The 13,365-nt window shown below is 42.3% G+C and overlaps 1 protein-coding gene across 2 annotated transcripts in view; it reads right to left on the reverse strand.

Annotated features, from left to right (window-relative positions):
• Positions 1–1,468: 1,468 nt before the first annotated feature.
• Positions 1,469–13,365, reverse strand: part of nup93 (nucleoporin 93) — a 31,895-nt gene continuing 19,998 nt past the window's right edge. For both annotated transcript variants that reach the window (XM_031874369.1, XM_031874370.1), the window contains 18 exons: positions 11,981–12,109; positions 10,922–10,996; positions 9,932–10,024; positions 9,644–9,783; positions 9,361–9,493; positions 8,924–9,081; positions 8,659–8,824; positions 8,432–8,525; positions 5,399–5,590; positions 5,176–5,302; positions 4,927–4,999; positions 4,411–4,455; positions 3,354–3,470; positions 3,098–3,216; positions 2,888–3,005; positions 2,314–2,397; positions 2,082–2,210; positions 1,469–1,842 (listed from right to left, as the gene is read on the reverse strand). In XM_031874369.1, the coding sequence (XP_031730229.1) occupies positions 1,732–1,842; positions 2,082–2,210; positions 2,314–2,397; positions 2,888–3,005; positions 3,098–3,216; positions 3,354–3,470; positions 4,411–4,455; positions 4,927–4,999; positions 5,176–5,302; positions 5,399–5,590; positions 8,432–8,525; positions 8,659–8,824; positions 8,924–9,081; positions 9,361–9,493; positions 9,644–9,783; positions 9,932–10,024; positions 10,922–10,996; positions 11,981–12,109 (2,103 nt within the window). In that variant the 3' untranslated portion in view covers positions 1,469–1,731. The remainder of the gene's footprint in view (positions 1,843–2,081; positions 2,211–2,313; positions 2,398–2,887; positions 3,006–3,097; positions 3,217–3,353; positions 3,471–4,410; positions 4,456–4,926; positions 5,000–5,175; positions 5,303–5,398; positions 5,591–8,431; positions 8,526–8,658; positions 8,825–8,923; positions 9,082–9,360; positions 9,494–9,643; positions 9,784–9,931; positions 10,025–10,921; positions 10,997–11,980; positions 12,110–13,365) is intronic.

Raw genomic sequence — 13,365 nt, forward strand, 5'->3', positions numbered from 1 at the left:
CACACACACACACACACACACACACACACACACACACACACACACACGGCAGGTTGTACAAAATACTCACTCCATTGTGACGGGTTAATCAGCATCTGATTTTAGTTGAGGATAGCTACTCTGTTATTTAGGTGATTTCCAGATTGTCGGGCATATTATTAAGTGTAGGGGGGGCACTGGTGTGTCTCTGCCTACAGCACTGGGAAGGCGTACGACAGCATGGATCCCATAGTACTTGGCTCAGCTTTGTCTCAACATCTCAGTACAGATATGTGGAGAAGCCAAGACAGAATGAGCCTCCATCTGTGTCCTCTCAGGCCAGACTGAAGGACAGAGAGCGTGGGCCACCAATTTAACAGAGGGGATGATGGGTGATTGTATTTTAGTTTTGAAGATTTGCATGTGGTCGGTGGCTTGCAAACCTCAACCGGAGTCAGTTTCTGCTGCTAAATGTCCGGGTAGGCTGTTGCTGGATGCATTCAAAGAGTTGTCAGGTTGTTACTATGCTGTTCTGGATGGCTGCTATGGCATCTCCCTGCAGTTGCTAATGTGTAAAGTCAGCTGGGTAATACCAGTTGCTACATTTGCGCTTTATACTTTGAGAAATCACAGTGCAAAGTGAAATTGTTGAAAGTGTAAGGACTCGTTTAAAGTGACATTTGGAGCCAAATGATGACTCATGAAGTCCAGCAAACTGAGTGTTTGTGAGCATTCTTCACAACCCCATTTGCACCGTTTAACAGTAAAGACATGTAGCGCCAAAACTGTGGGGCAAATCCAGCATTAAATTAATTGAAACAGGCTTTTCGTAAGAGGATGTCAACCCACAACTTTTTCATCTGTCAAATATAGTGATTGAACAAGAAGACTGTGTTAAAAAAAAAAAAAAAACATCTCTCCCTTCGTTACCCCAGAAATCACCCTTCTGATACTGAGACAAACAGAAATATCCCTCCAGTCCTCCAATCGGCTTCAAGCCAACCCACCATCTGCCGGTGTCAGATACGGCACTACAGCCTGTGGCGACAACATGGCGTCTGCCCGCTACACTCAGGACCAGGAATTGTAGACAGTAACTAGCTCACATTAAACCAGAGGGAGCTGAGATGTCTAAAACGGACAATCAATCGACACTTTACTCCGTGAAGAGATGAGCTCTGAGGCCTCAGACAATGTTTGAGAGTTAGCAGTGTACATTATATTGAGCTCAATGTTGCAAATGCAACATTGTTCCTATTATAAACTCTCCACTTTGAAAGGTACAGTGATTGAACATCTACAAGACTTACGTGTCATAATAGATGCAGAATGGTTTACCCGTCATACTTTGGAAATGAACATTTTTAAACTGACTGCTCTGCACATGCAACAATTACTGAGAAAACAGTTTTTAAAAAGTAAGGCTAAATGGGGAAACAAAGGAAAAGTAATGGACATGGAGTGGTTTAAAATAATAAAAAAAGACAACTTAAAAGTACACTTAATTTTTATTCCAAATCATCAAAGATACAAATATGAAACAACAAAACTGAAAAAAGAGAGAACAGAACAAAAAGAACAGACAACTCAGACAGATGATATAAGGATGTGTCTGTTAACACAATGATGAACGTTGGATTCTATACAAAACAAAAATGGTCGACAAGTGAGTGTGTGTGAATATGACTGAGTCTGATAAAACCAAAATGATTCTGTGTGTGTGTGTGTGCGTGTGTGTGCGCGTGTGATGTCTCAGTTCATCAGTAACTCCATCTGCACCAGTCTTGCGTTGGTGTCTCCGGCCATGTTGTAGGGAATCATACCAGCAAAGGTGATCAGGGCTCTGGCCTGGCTGCGGAGTTGCTGTTCAAAGAAGAAAAAGAAGAGGAAGAGGAAATCAAAACACTGTAAGGAGAGACAGCTTCTGTACATCTTATCAGACGGTTTTTCATTTGTTGCGAGTGTTTGTTACGGACTTCCTTGACAACTAGACGATACATCTCCTGTTTATCCAGACACAACAAATCTTGCTCTAATATAATATCCATCCCTTTCAGCTGCTTCAGTTTGTCCCTCTGCTCCATCAGAGCCCGTCTTCTCACCATGTCTCTGTCCTCTATGGTCCTCTGTGGTCGTCCTGGCGTGCCTGCCGGCGCCCCCTTCAGGCGTTTGTGCTGAGTGAACAGGATGTTCATGGTGGCCAACAGCACTTCAGACAGGTTGTGGCGCACCTGGGGACACAGAGGACACTTTTAGAAAACGGTAAAAGAATAATGCTGCGTATTGTGGGAAAGTCTGAAAGTCCCCTTTTGAGCGTTCAGATCTTGATCTCACCTCATCACTGAAGTTCCTGAAAGCAGCCACTCTCTCCTCCACACTGTCCTGACTGAGAGGAAGGAGCTTCAAACGCTCCATCACCTGGTAGAGGAACACAGAGAGCAACGGCATTAACAGAGGCGCTGCGCATATTCAGCAGAATTCAAACAGATAGACCAAGGAGCTCCTGTTAGGACTTTCATCGCTGCGTAACGTGTCGAGCACCATTAAATACACACAATGCACAAATGAGCACACGTGACATACCACGCCTGCTGCAGATGGACAATCAAATATGAAATATTAGTAAGAAAATACATTGTATATCAAACATATGCACCGATAGTATAGCAAGGCTACGTATACGATACATAAAGATGATGATGGGATATGAAAGGAACATACCATTATATACACGATGTGTGCTTTGGTCCAGCACCCATCCTATCAGACTCTGGATGTGCGTGTCTTTGTACTGGTTTTTAATAAGCTTCACATATTCAACATATATCCCTTGAATATAGTAATCTTGGCATCACATAGTAGGAGTGTGACATGTGTGTCTGTATCGGGACTGTTGCGCTGCACTCACGTCGTAGGCTCGGTCAACGTGACCCGCGTGGTACTCGTCAAAGAACGTCGTCAGGTCCAACAGCAGGTAGAAAGTACTATCGACGGACTTATCTCCTGCTACGCCCTGAGAACGATACCTGCAGCGGAAAGAGGAAATTATTCAGTATTTTTTCAGATTGATATGCTCTGGATTAGATTTAAACTCGTGCATGATGTGCACGTGTCCTACCTCTCGGCAATAGCCACGGCAGTGTTTTTTAGCCTCTCCTTGTTGGACTGAGGAGCGCTGACCTGGGCGATGACTGGACTCAGCAGCCTGTTCATTAGCTCCAACACCTTATCCGAGTTCTAGACAGAGACAAATGGAAAAAGACAGAGAGACAGTGAGAGAGGACTCAAAACAAACAGCTGCAAAAGACAGCAGCTCTCGCAGGAACACAGGTTCAGTCTGTGGACGAAGAGATCACACGAACAGGTGTGCTCACCTTGGCCAGCTCGTAGAGTTTGACTGCCTCCTCAAACAAGCCCTTGTTCTCGGCCTCCAGAGCCACTTTACTGATGATAGCTCTGGTGTCCCCGGCGAACTTATCTATGACTCCAGGCTAGAGGGAGGAGGAGAGGATCAGAGTGAGACCGAGGATACCACATTTGTGATGATTGAGCAGATAGAATGGCAACTATCCTTGAGTGGTTGGTTTGATTCCAGTAAACAATCATGAGATTAAAAAAAAAAGCATCAAATAAAAGCGGAAAACCAAATAATCAACGTTAGAAAACGCAGACATTTGATCTATTAACATCTATGAAATTCCATTTATATGACGATTTTTCCAAATAGTAAAAATGGATCCTGTAAGGGGAGAATTGGTCATAACTATGTCATAACATAACCACCATCACCAAAACCGTAAACATGGCCCTGATTGACTACCAGTGACTGACTAACCCTTTGGCACCAACAGACACATACTGCTGCTTCTTACCACCACAAATGCCAATTGGACTTATATATATTCTTTTTATAAAATTTCCATTTTTAAATGCAAATTCATATTGTGACACCTTCACAGCTCAGAGTTCTAATATCAATGTTCTTCTTTTTCTAAACACTGGTTCTGACTAACTTTGTCTGCTAGTATCACAGGTCTGAATTGTTTCAGGTACACGCTACATGACCATCATATTGATCTAAAGCATAAACATATGGAAAGGTCTCGTGTCATATCATATCACGTGGGTAGAATGAAACGTACAGCATTGTGAACTTGAGGAGAATAAAATCCCCTCAAACGTCACATTTTGCAGAGTGCTGCAGGCACGGTGAGAAATGTCAAGAACATTTTGTAAGCAAAGGATTCAAGGAAGCATTGTGAAGAGCTTTTGGATCCATGACAGAGGAACAAAGTGCTGCCAACCGAGGAGCGTCAAAGAGAGTCAGTGAGAGAGAGTGACAGACGAGAAGTATGAGGCAGAGTGAGACGTCACAGCATTAATAGAAACACAACCACAGAATAGAGGAGAGATCAAAGACAATCTTCTTACCTTCCTACTGCCGTCCTTCTCTAATCTCCCCAACAGCATGTCAAACTGTAAAGAAGACACAAAAACACATCAAGTATACAGAACCAGAGGAATAGAAACACCTTTATGTTCAACAGCCCTGAAATAAATCCTACATTATGAAGCCTATCATTTTTACTTTCTTTTGTTTTGTAATATGATGAAAGGTCTTTTCAAAACTATATTTTGTCCACTTATATTTACAAAGCTAAAACACAAAGTCTAAAGTTAGATTTTAAATTAAAATTATTTAAAAAAGTAAAGAAATTCAAAAAACACAACACATTTTCTTGTTTTACAAGTAGAGAAGTATTGGATGAAAGATCAAGACGTCCGAGATGAGATCAGGAGAAAAAGAAAAACTAATAAATGGATATGCTCTGTCCCTCTTTAACAAACACTCGGCATTAGTCAAGGCTGCTAACGGTGTTAAAAGGCATTAAACAACTGTATCGGCATTTTTTCCACAGGGTCTCTGTGTATATGTGGGTCACTCACCTCACGACTCTCAATAACAAGCTCACTGACACAGCGCATGAACATGTTTTCTCCCTGGCTGTCTTTCTCATTACTGCAGAACAGACACACACAGTAGGAATTAGCAACAGAGGCATTATGGTGAACATCACTGGAGAAAAAGAAATAGCTGAATTTAATTCAGAATATTTGTCACACACAGTCTCCCTATCGTTATGGTACAGGGTCATAAAATCCCAATACTGACTGTGAGAGTGTAATACTATTTACCGTAAGAAGTAGAAGTACTGCAGGGCTTCCCGTGGATCAGTGGACTCAAACTTGCGAGTGTACAGCATGAGCAGACGGATGAAGTTGAGGCGGCGCACCATGGGAGGGTCACCGGGCTCCTGGCTCACTACAGAGAACACGTCAGCACGTTTAGTTTTTGCTAAAATCTCTTTCTCAAGGGGTCCTGTGTCACGCTACAAAATAAAAAGGTGAATACACTCACACAGCTGAGCGCTTTGGCCGGACGACTTCAGCAGCAGCCGCAGCTCGTACAGGACCAGCGCCACGTGCACAGCATGACTCCGAAGTCTCTCAACGCGAAACAAGAAAGCCACCGCCGCCTCGAACTGAGCCGTCAGGAACAACACCTGGAAATACAGGAAGGGCTGCTGGCTCGCAGAGAAATGGGACTCTCCTGTTGGACAAGAGGGGAGAGAGGGAGGGAGTTCGTTCGGATGAAGTATTTCCGCATTAATTAAAACCAGCATATCATTTCAGGAGGAAAAGAGGTCACACCTTTAATGTCCGACTGTGTTCAGACATATTTCAGTTCTTCAGATCTTTTTTATCTGCATGACTCTACTCAAATCTACTCCCACTTTTCTGCAAACTTGAGTGCAAACATTAAAGAGGGACCCGTCAATTAAGGTCTAATCAAGTAAATAATTAAAATCACCTGTGTGGGTTTTTCAGCATTTATCTGACAGTTACTATAGAAACTCTCCTGCTGCCATCATGTCCTTAAATGTGTTAAACTATAACAGCCATTTAAGACACCAGTTTAACTCTCGGGTCCACACATGCCACGGTGGCTTTTTGACAGTTGCTATGGCAACTAACATGCAAGAATTTGAAAATATGCTGTCAAGTGCAGGTACTTAGTCATCAAATTTACTTTTTAATTATAATCCTTAATCCTCTTGCTGGCTGAGGAGTAGAACAGGGTGGACCATGTCAGCCATTTTCTAGCCTTATCTCAGACTTACAGCACTTTAGCTCAAAAAGGGAAAGCGCATGAGAGAGGAAGAGAGCGATGAAGAGGAGGAAGAGGATGAAGGAGGCGAGATAAGAGCGTGGGGGGTGGGCTGCAGCAGATTGTACAAACAAGAAATGAGAAAGAACACATGGAAGGAGAGAAGACGGAAAAAAAGGGGGCCGGAAATCAGTGGGAGGAAGGAGGGGAAGCGGCGGTGCAGGTGTAAGGAGAAACGGGGATAAAGGATAAAACGAGAGGAGGGCAGGGATGCAGCGAACGAAGGAGAGAGGAACAGACGGGGCTTTGGGCTTTACGTCCCGCTGTGAAGCAAGATGGAATACAACAAGGAACACTGAGCCAGACAACCGAAGGAGCAGAGCAGCATGAGGGAGAACAGAATGTGGCTTCAGGCTGTACTTCCCAATGAGCAGAGAGAGAGAGAGAGGGGGAGAGGGTGAGGGGCTACCGAGAGTGGAAAAGGAAAAGAGCAGTGTTATCTGAACGGAGCAGGATCGGCCCGTGGAGAAGGCAGCACCCAGGGGAGAAAACGGCTTTCTCAATCTGTGGGAGAGAAAAGGCCTAACGCCCTTATGCTCCCATTTATTTGTGTGTGTGTATCGGGGGCATGTGGCTGTTTGAGGCCCTGATCAGACAGAGTGAAATTGTAGCAGCCCGGGGAAGCTTTTGATAATGGTTTTCAATGAGAGTGAAGCTTTTTGCTCGCTGCTTTTTTGAGTGCCTCCACATTTTTACACTCTTCACTAACTCCCCCAGTTGAAAAACTTCCACTCAGAACAGAAAGTGTGCCTCCTGTCCCCTCTTCTAACATTCACTGTGTTGAAACATCAAGGGCACAGAATTATTGAAGAGCAGTCGGGGACGCAGTGAGATGCAGCCAGGAGGAACAATGGTTGGATGAGAGTTTAAGCGGCAGCTGTCTCTTTTAACTTCACTAAAGGCATTCGATAAGGCTGACAGAGAGACCAGACGGGAGACGTAATCTAATTCTATGCACAGGCAGCAGGTGACTGGCAGGTGTAGCGCTTTCAAGCGAGAAACTCCCCTGGCTGAATCATAAGTAGAAAAGATGAGAAACTGTGTTGCTATTTCTACATTTGGTAGTTAAAAAAAATCAATTCTGTGTACTTTGACGAAGGGCTCAGACTTTGCTACCGCTGCGAGTCACACTTCTGGCTGGCTTGTTGTCCAGAGATACAGTTGCTGAGGCTCATGGGTACTGTAGCGTTTGAAGCTGTTCGACAAACCAAACTAAAAAAGGAACAAACATGATTTTTCAGGAACTAAGCTGAAATATTCATAGCCGTTTACTTTAGTATTGTTAAATCATCCATGCACCACTTTTACTTCCAGGAGTTGCTCATTTTGCTACACAAATTTCAGTTTATTGATTTCTTTCTAAGGTGGCTTATCAGCATCTCCAAATTGAGGTTTTTGTGTTCATGCATGTGTGCATACACAAATCTTTTGTCTGCGGCCTCCTTTAAGATTAAAAAAACAATTTGAAGCAAAGCGAAAGACAAGACAAGGAAAACCAGCACTGAGATGGCAGGAATGAATGAGAATACAGTTCAGAATGCACAAAACAAAAAGTCAGAAAACAGAATGCAAAAGGGATGTACCCTCATTATCATGATGTGTTCACATGCAATCCTGTAAAATGTAGTTTTGGGTGAAACAACTTGAATAAAAAACAGCTGTTTGAAGGAGATGTTTTCACAGCAATATAAAGAGAATTATGACCCTTTTAACTTCCTAACACTAGCTCTAAGCAGCTTATAATACATCATTAAAACCACTATTGCCAAGATGATTGTTTTGTATTTGAATAAAAAAAAAAAAATCATTTATTTCCTAATCATTTGAATTGTGTGTTTTTATGCAAATAAATACTACAGACGAGAATAAAACAGAGGAAAACATTTAGAATATTTGACAGTTTAGACTGACTTACTGACTGAATTATTTTCGGGGATGGTGGTAAAGAGAAAAGGTAGTCTGGAGCCCTGCTGTCAATTATAGTTCTTAGAATGAAGATTTGAATTTGTGCATCTCTACAATGAGCCAAAGACGACCAAAGGAAAGTGTGGTCCACATTGAACGGCACGCATGCACACATGTGCTTCTCAAGTGCCCCTGAGGAAAACATAATGGAACGGAGGTAGGGCGGGGAGGCAAAAGTGATGCATCACACTGTCGAGAAACTAAAGTTGAAAGATGTCTGGTCATTTGTCAAGCTGAAACAGAAATGCAGTTCCATACCATAGTCCTCCAGCAGCTGTTTCTGCAGCTGTGGCAGGGTGAGTCTGTCCTGAGAAGAGCTGCTGCCGTCATCATCAAAACACACCTGGTTCAACTGCAGGGAAAAAAAACACGGCACACACTTTGTTAAACAAGCCGTGGAACTTTTAATGATGATCATTATCTGGGCCAGCATCTCCTCTGGCCAGCGTGCTAATGCTTTAGGTTGAAATAAACATCCGCTGTACCTTCAGCCAGAGGTAGTCTTCAGTCTTGTCTGCCACCTCTCCATGGTTATCACTGATGTCACATTTCCCGATCAGGCAGTAGACGGCTCTCTTGTAAGGGTCAGCGCTGTTCCTCAGCACCCTGCGGTAGTGGAGGCGGAGCTTGTTCTCTGACGTTGGCGAAAGGCTGAAGGGAGAAGATCGAGTGGCGTAAATGATGATTCAGTTTGACCTCTGTGTGCATCTCAACATATACATACAAGACAAGGAGCTAAGGGGTTCTCACCGCCTGTCAGGGCTGTTCATGTACTCCTGAAACCAGGTCTTAAAGTCTCCCAGCTGATGTTGCACTCTGTTCACAACCTGCATGGCTGCATTCAGATCTCCACATCGCAGACAGTAGTAGATCACAGCCCACACTGGATGGCCCTCTATCTCACCATCCTGAAAAGACACAAAGACATTTAATACACTGGAGACTATATTAATATACTCATTTCAAATAAAGATTCTGTCCAAAAAATAGTTTTTGACCTGCACATTAATTAACCTTGTTCTAAAAAAAAAACAAAACTTATCATGTACAGTCTCTGGCTGCAAACATCAGTGAAGATCCGTTCACAATCACGACTGTTGGTGCGATACGATCGGAAGGTTTACCAAATATTTAGCAGTGATATTATTGGTAGAACAAAGAAAACATTGAGAATATGCGTGTGTTACCTGCATGCCAGGCAAAGGCCCCGGTAGTTTAATGTTGAGGAAGCTGCGGACTAGTTGGTACGTTCCTGGCACTCCACCTAGTTGGGCCTGATGGAGGTTCCCAAATACAGTCACCATGGTGTAGTTTTTATAACTGGGAGAGAGGACGAGGACACACACACACACACACACAATATCATGGTGCAGTCCGGCTTACATTTTAACTCCTGTATGCCCTCTGCTAACTTGGATGTACAGAAAGCTTAAGCTCTTCAAACCCCTGCACTTTAGACAACAACGCTACCTGTTCTCTAGGAAGCTGAGCGCCTGGCGTACAAAGGCCATCTGCATTTCAACAGAGGTGCGACTTTTCAGAGTGTCTTTGGCTGGAACCAGCAGCACGTCTGTCATCTGCTTCACCATCAGCCACATGTCTGACACGTTCTGGAGGGAAGAGAGAGGGCGACGGTCAGTTACTTAAAGGCATGTATTGGAAAAAAACAGAGTGTATATTAGCCGTCAGAGTACAAGTAAGCTATATCTTACAAAATAATGAAAACAACAATTTCATGGTGATAGCAGATGTTCTTACCTTGTCATCCAGGCTTTCTGCGACAGACGCACATAAGTCTCCCAGATTAGGCTGAATGTGACCATTCACGATCTTCTCATTGAAAATGTAAATCTGGAGGAAGAAGACGTCGTCGTGGTGGTGAAACGGAGAGAGAGAAAAAAAAAAGGGTTTCGTCAAAGGCTGAATTTTCATGTTGAATTTCTACATTTGCAAATGAATGTTTCAAAATAAAATCCGCCTACAACTCCATCCTCGGCTTCAGACGTAAAAGTCAACACTATGACCATCGAGTGAAATGGTTTACGACGAAAAACAAGAAAAGGAGGATCAAAATGTTTAAGAGGTCATCAAAGAGGACAAAAAAAACGAGACAAATGACACCGCATGCAATGTGTCGACACATGGTCAGAGGAAAAGCCACAATTAAAGTACTGCGTCACGTAGCAGATGAGAGACAAACAGAGAGAGAGAGAAGGTCAGACAGGATGATGAGGGAGGAGGGATGGTAGAGAGACAGAGAGGGAGAAAGAATTACCCAGAGCCACCCTCTACCGCCCAATCAATCGATATGTTTGATCTCCCACTTCCTGTCTGGCTGTGACCCCATTTTAACAGAACAATCAGAACGAGGGCATCACAAACAGACTCGTTCACACATCTGTGTTAAAATAATGAATATCTGCAAATATATAGTTTTCAGATTCTGACTCAGATGCTCCCCAGTAGCACAGTTAAAGAAAAATAAATAAAATAAAAAGACCCAGCAGCACTGAGATAAATGGGATGGAAGTTATCTTTCATCAAATATACATTTGCACTCGTGATGAAGGCTTGATGCCGAAACACGTCCGAGATTGTTTTTAGGTCCAACGATGCCATTAGAATAAAAGCATTCTAATTGTTTAAAAAGAGAGTGCCTTGGCATTTTCTTGTAATGTTTCTGTACATTAATCTTCATCTAAAGTTTATTCCATGTAACACAAAATGATCAGTCCGACATCGACTCACCTGTCGTCCATACGCCACCTCCACGCTGTCCAACGCACTCCTTCCTGGAGCGGTCACTTCACTCACAAAGCTCGGCTGCAACAAACAGAGAGGCAGCAGATGACTTGATAAATACGCTGCATTTTTAATAAGGAACGTAACTAAAGCTAGAAAATAGAGACACCAATCACGTACCAATGAAACTTTTCATTTTATCTGATGTGACAATCAATTAGCATCTTAAATAAATCCTCTTTTTTTATGCCGACTATTCTGTGTTTTGAGTCTTTCCGGCTCAGATAGGAGGACCATGATGTTTCAACGCTTGTTGCCCAATGCATGCTGGGATTGATTTCAGCAAATGACACACAGGATGAAAGTATTTTACTTTATTCAGGAGCAAGATAAAAATAGCACCGATGAGTCTCAGATGAAACAGTTATTCTGGTTAGTTTAGATGAGTGACAGTGAGAGACCCGAGACACATTTAGCCCAGGAAGTTAAATAAATATGTGACTAGATTGGAAAAGAAATGACACTGCTGCTCAATGATTCTTGCACAGAATGTATGTATGATGTAATATTAATATAGCAATCTTTCACACAGACCACAACTTCAGTGACTAAAATGAGGTCACTTATAGAGCTCAATTGTGAAATACGAGAAAGTAGAAAACAGACTCGCTCTGGAAGTAAAATCTGTAATCTCAATTCTGTGAAAAACTAAGAAATTACAAAAATAGACAATTCATCTGTCGTCTTTGTTATTAAAAAGAAAGTGATGGACCTGCATCTTGTTTTGGGAAACATATTCATATTTTTATAACAGATGGTGGAGGGCCTGTGCAGAGCTCGGTCCATGGGGACACCTACATTTAGCTGACGTATTAATATAATATACTCTTATCCACATAAATAATACCAACTTTTAGCAAGGAATGTTCTGCAAAACTAGCTTCCCCATGAGGTACAGCAGTGTTCTCTAAGCAGAGTCAGACAGTTTGTCTCCCTTTGTAGTAACGATATACTTCTTTTGGAGGTCCTTCCTCCTAAAGCCGCTCTGTGTTGTGTTTCCCGTACCTCCACGTCTTGACTGAAGTCCAGTGCGTCCTCTCCTGCTCCGAGCAGCGTGTGCAACACTCTCTGCTTCACCTGCTCCCACTGGACCAGCATGGACTCACGGTGGTACTCTTCAGCCAACAGGAACGTCTGCAACACATCAATGCAGGAAACGGGAGCCCAATTACACTCAACGTGTTAGTGCGCACACGTTAGTATGCGGGTAAATAAATCACAACAGACTATGAGTTGTACTTCTCAACTGCTGCGCCTTGACGACAGAGATCATTTTGAAGTAGCAGGTTTGACTCTGAAGAAGCGGCAGAACTCAAGTAAGTGAGAGAACAAGACCGTTTTGCAGCTGTTGATGTAAACAAACTCTCTTGTACATTGAAGCTAACATAATGCCTTGACTCACAGGCTAGGCGCTAAATATCATGTGATGAATCTATGCACACATTTTCCAATGATTTAAGATGTGCTAAATGTCCCTTTTGTTTCTTAATTATTATGGATCAGAACTATTATTGATCACATATCAAAAACCTTGTTTCCAATCTGAAACTAAGTTAAAAGAAATAAATCCTGTTTCCCTTTCCAGGCAAGAATACGTTTGCTTGTTTTTGTTTTTTTACCTTTATTAGATTACGGTGATCTGCTCTTCATGAATGTACCTGATTAGTGCCTAAAGAAGTTTAATACTAATATATACCAATGTGCTTACTTTACTGGTTTGGGGAAATCTTGTACACCTCTGTACCCAGTATGCTGCCGCTAAATGCCCCTCTCTGTTTGTCACTCTTGAAAATGAGATTTTAATTTAATTTAGACTTTTACCTGATTAAATAAAGACTATATTTGACACGTGCGTACACACACCAGATTTAGCAGCTGACCCCTGTCGTGATTGTACTACTCCATCAGGACACAGTGTTGTCTATTTTAACTCTCCACAGAGACTCAAAGTGAGATAATGGGAACGTGAGATAATTGAATCTTTCCAACCTCCAGGGTCAGGGAGACACAAATGTAGACCAGAGCCAACATTTACTTGGTTAACTTGCTCACTGCCTGAATGTCAAAGCGTTTACTTTTAACATTTCTGAGTTGACCGACTGTAGTCCGTCAAAAACTACGATGGAATCAAGAAATGTGCACTTTCGTCAAACATTTATATGATCCTTCGTACAGCTGGATGTCGCTTTTATGGTTCTAAACTTTCTGTATATACATATATATATACACATACATACATACATAAATATACACACATATACATACATACATAAATATACACACATACATACATACATAAATATACACACATATACATACATACATACACACACATACATACATACATACATATACACACACATACACACACATACATATACACACACATA

The sequence above is a fragment of the Anarrhichthys ocellatus genome, unplaced genomic scaffold, assembly GCF_004355925.1.
Source record: "Anarrhichthys ocellatus isolate YVR2014 unplaced genomic scaffold, GSC_Weel_1.0 scaffold80, whole genome shotgun sequence".
NCBI lineage: Eukaryota > Metazoa > Chordata > Actinopteri > Perciformes > Anarhichadidae > Anarrhichthys > Anarrhichthys ocellatus.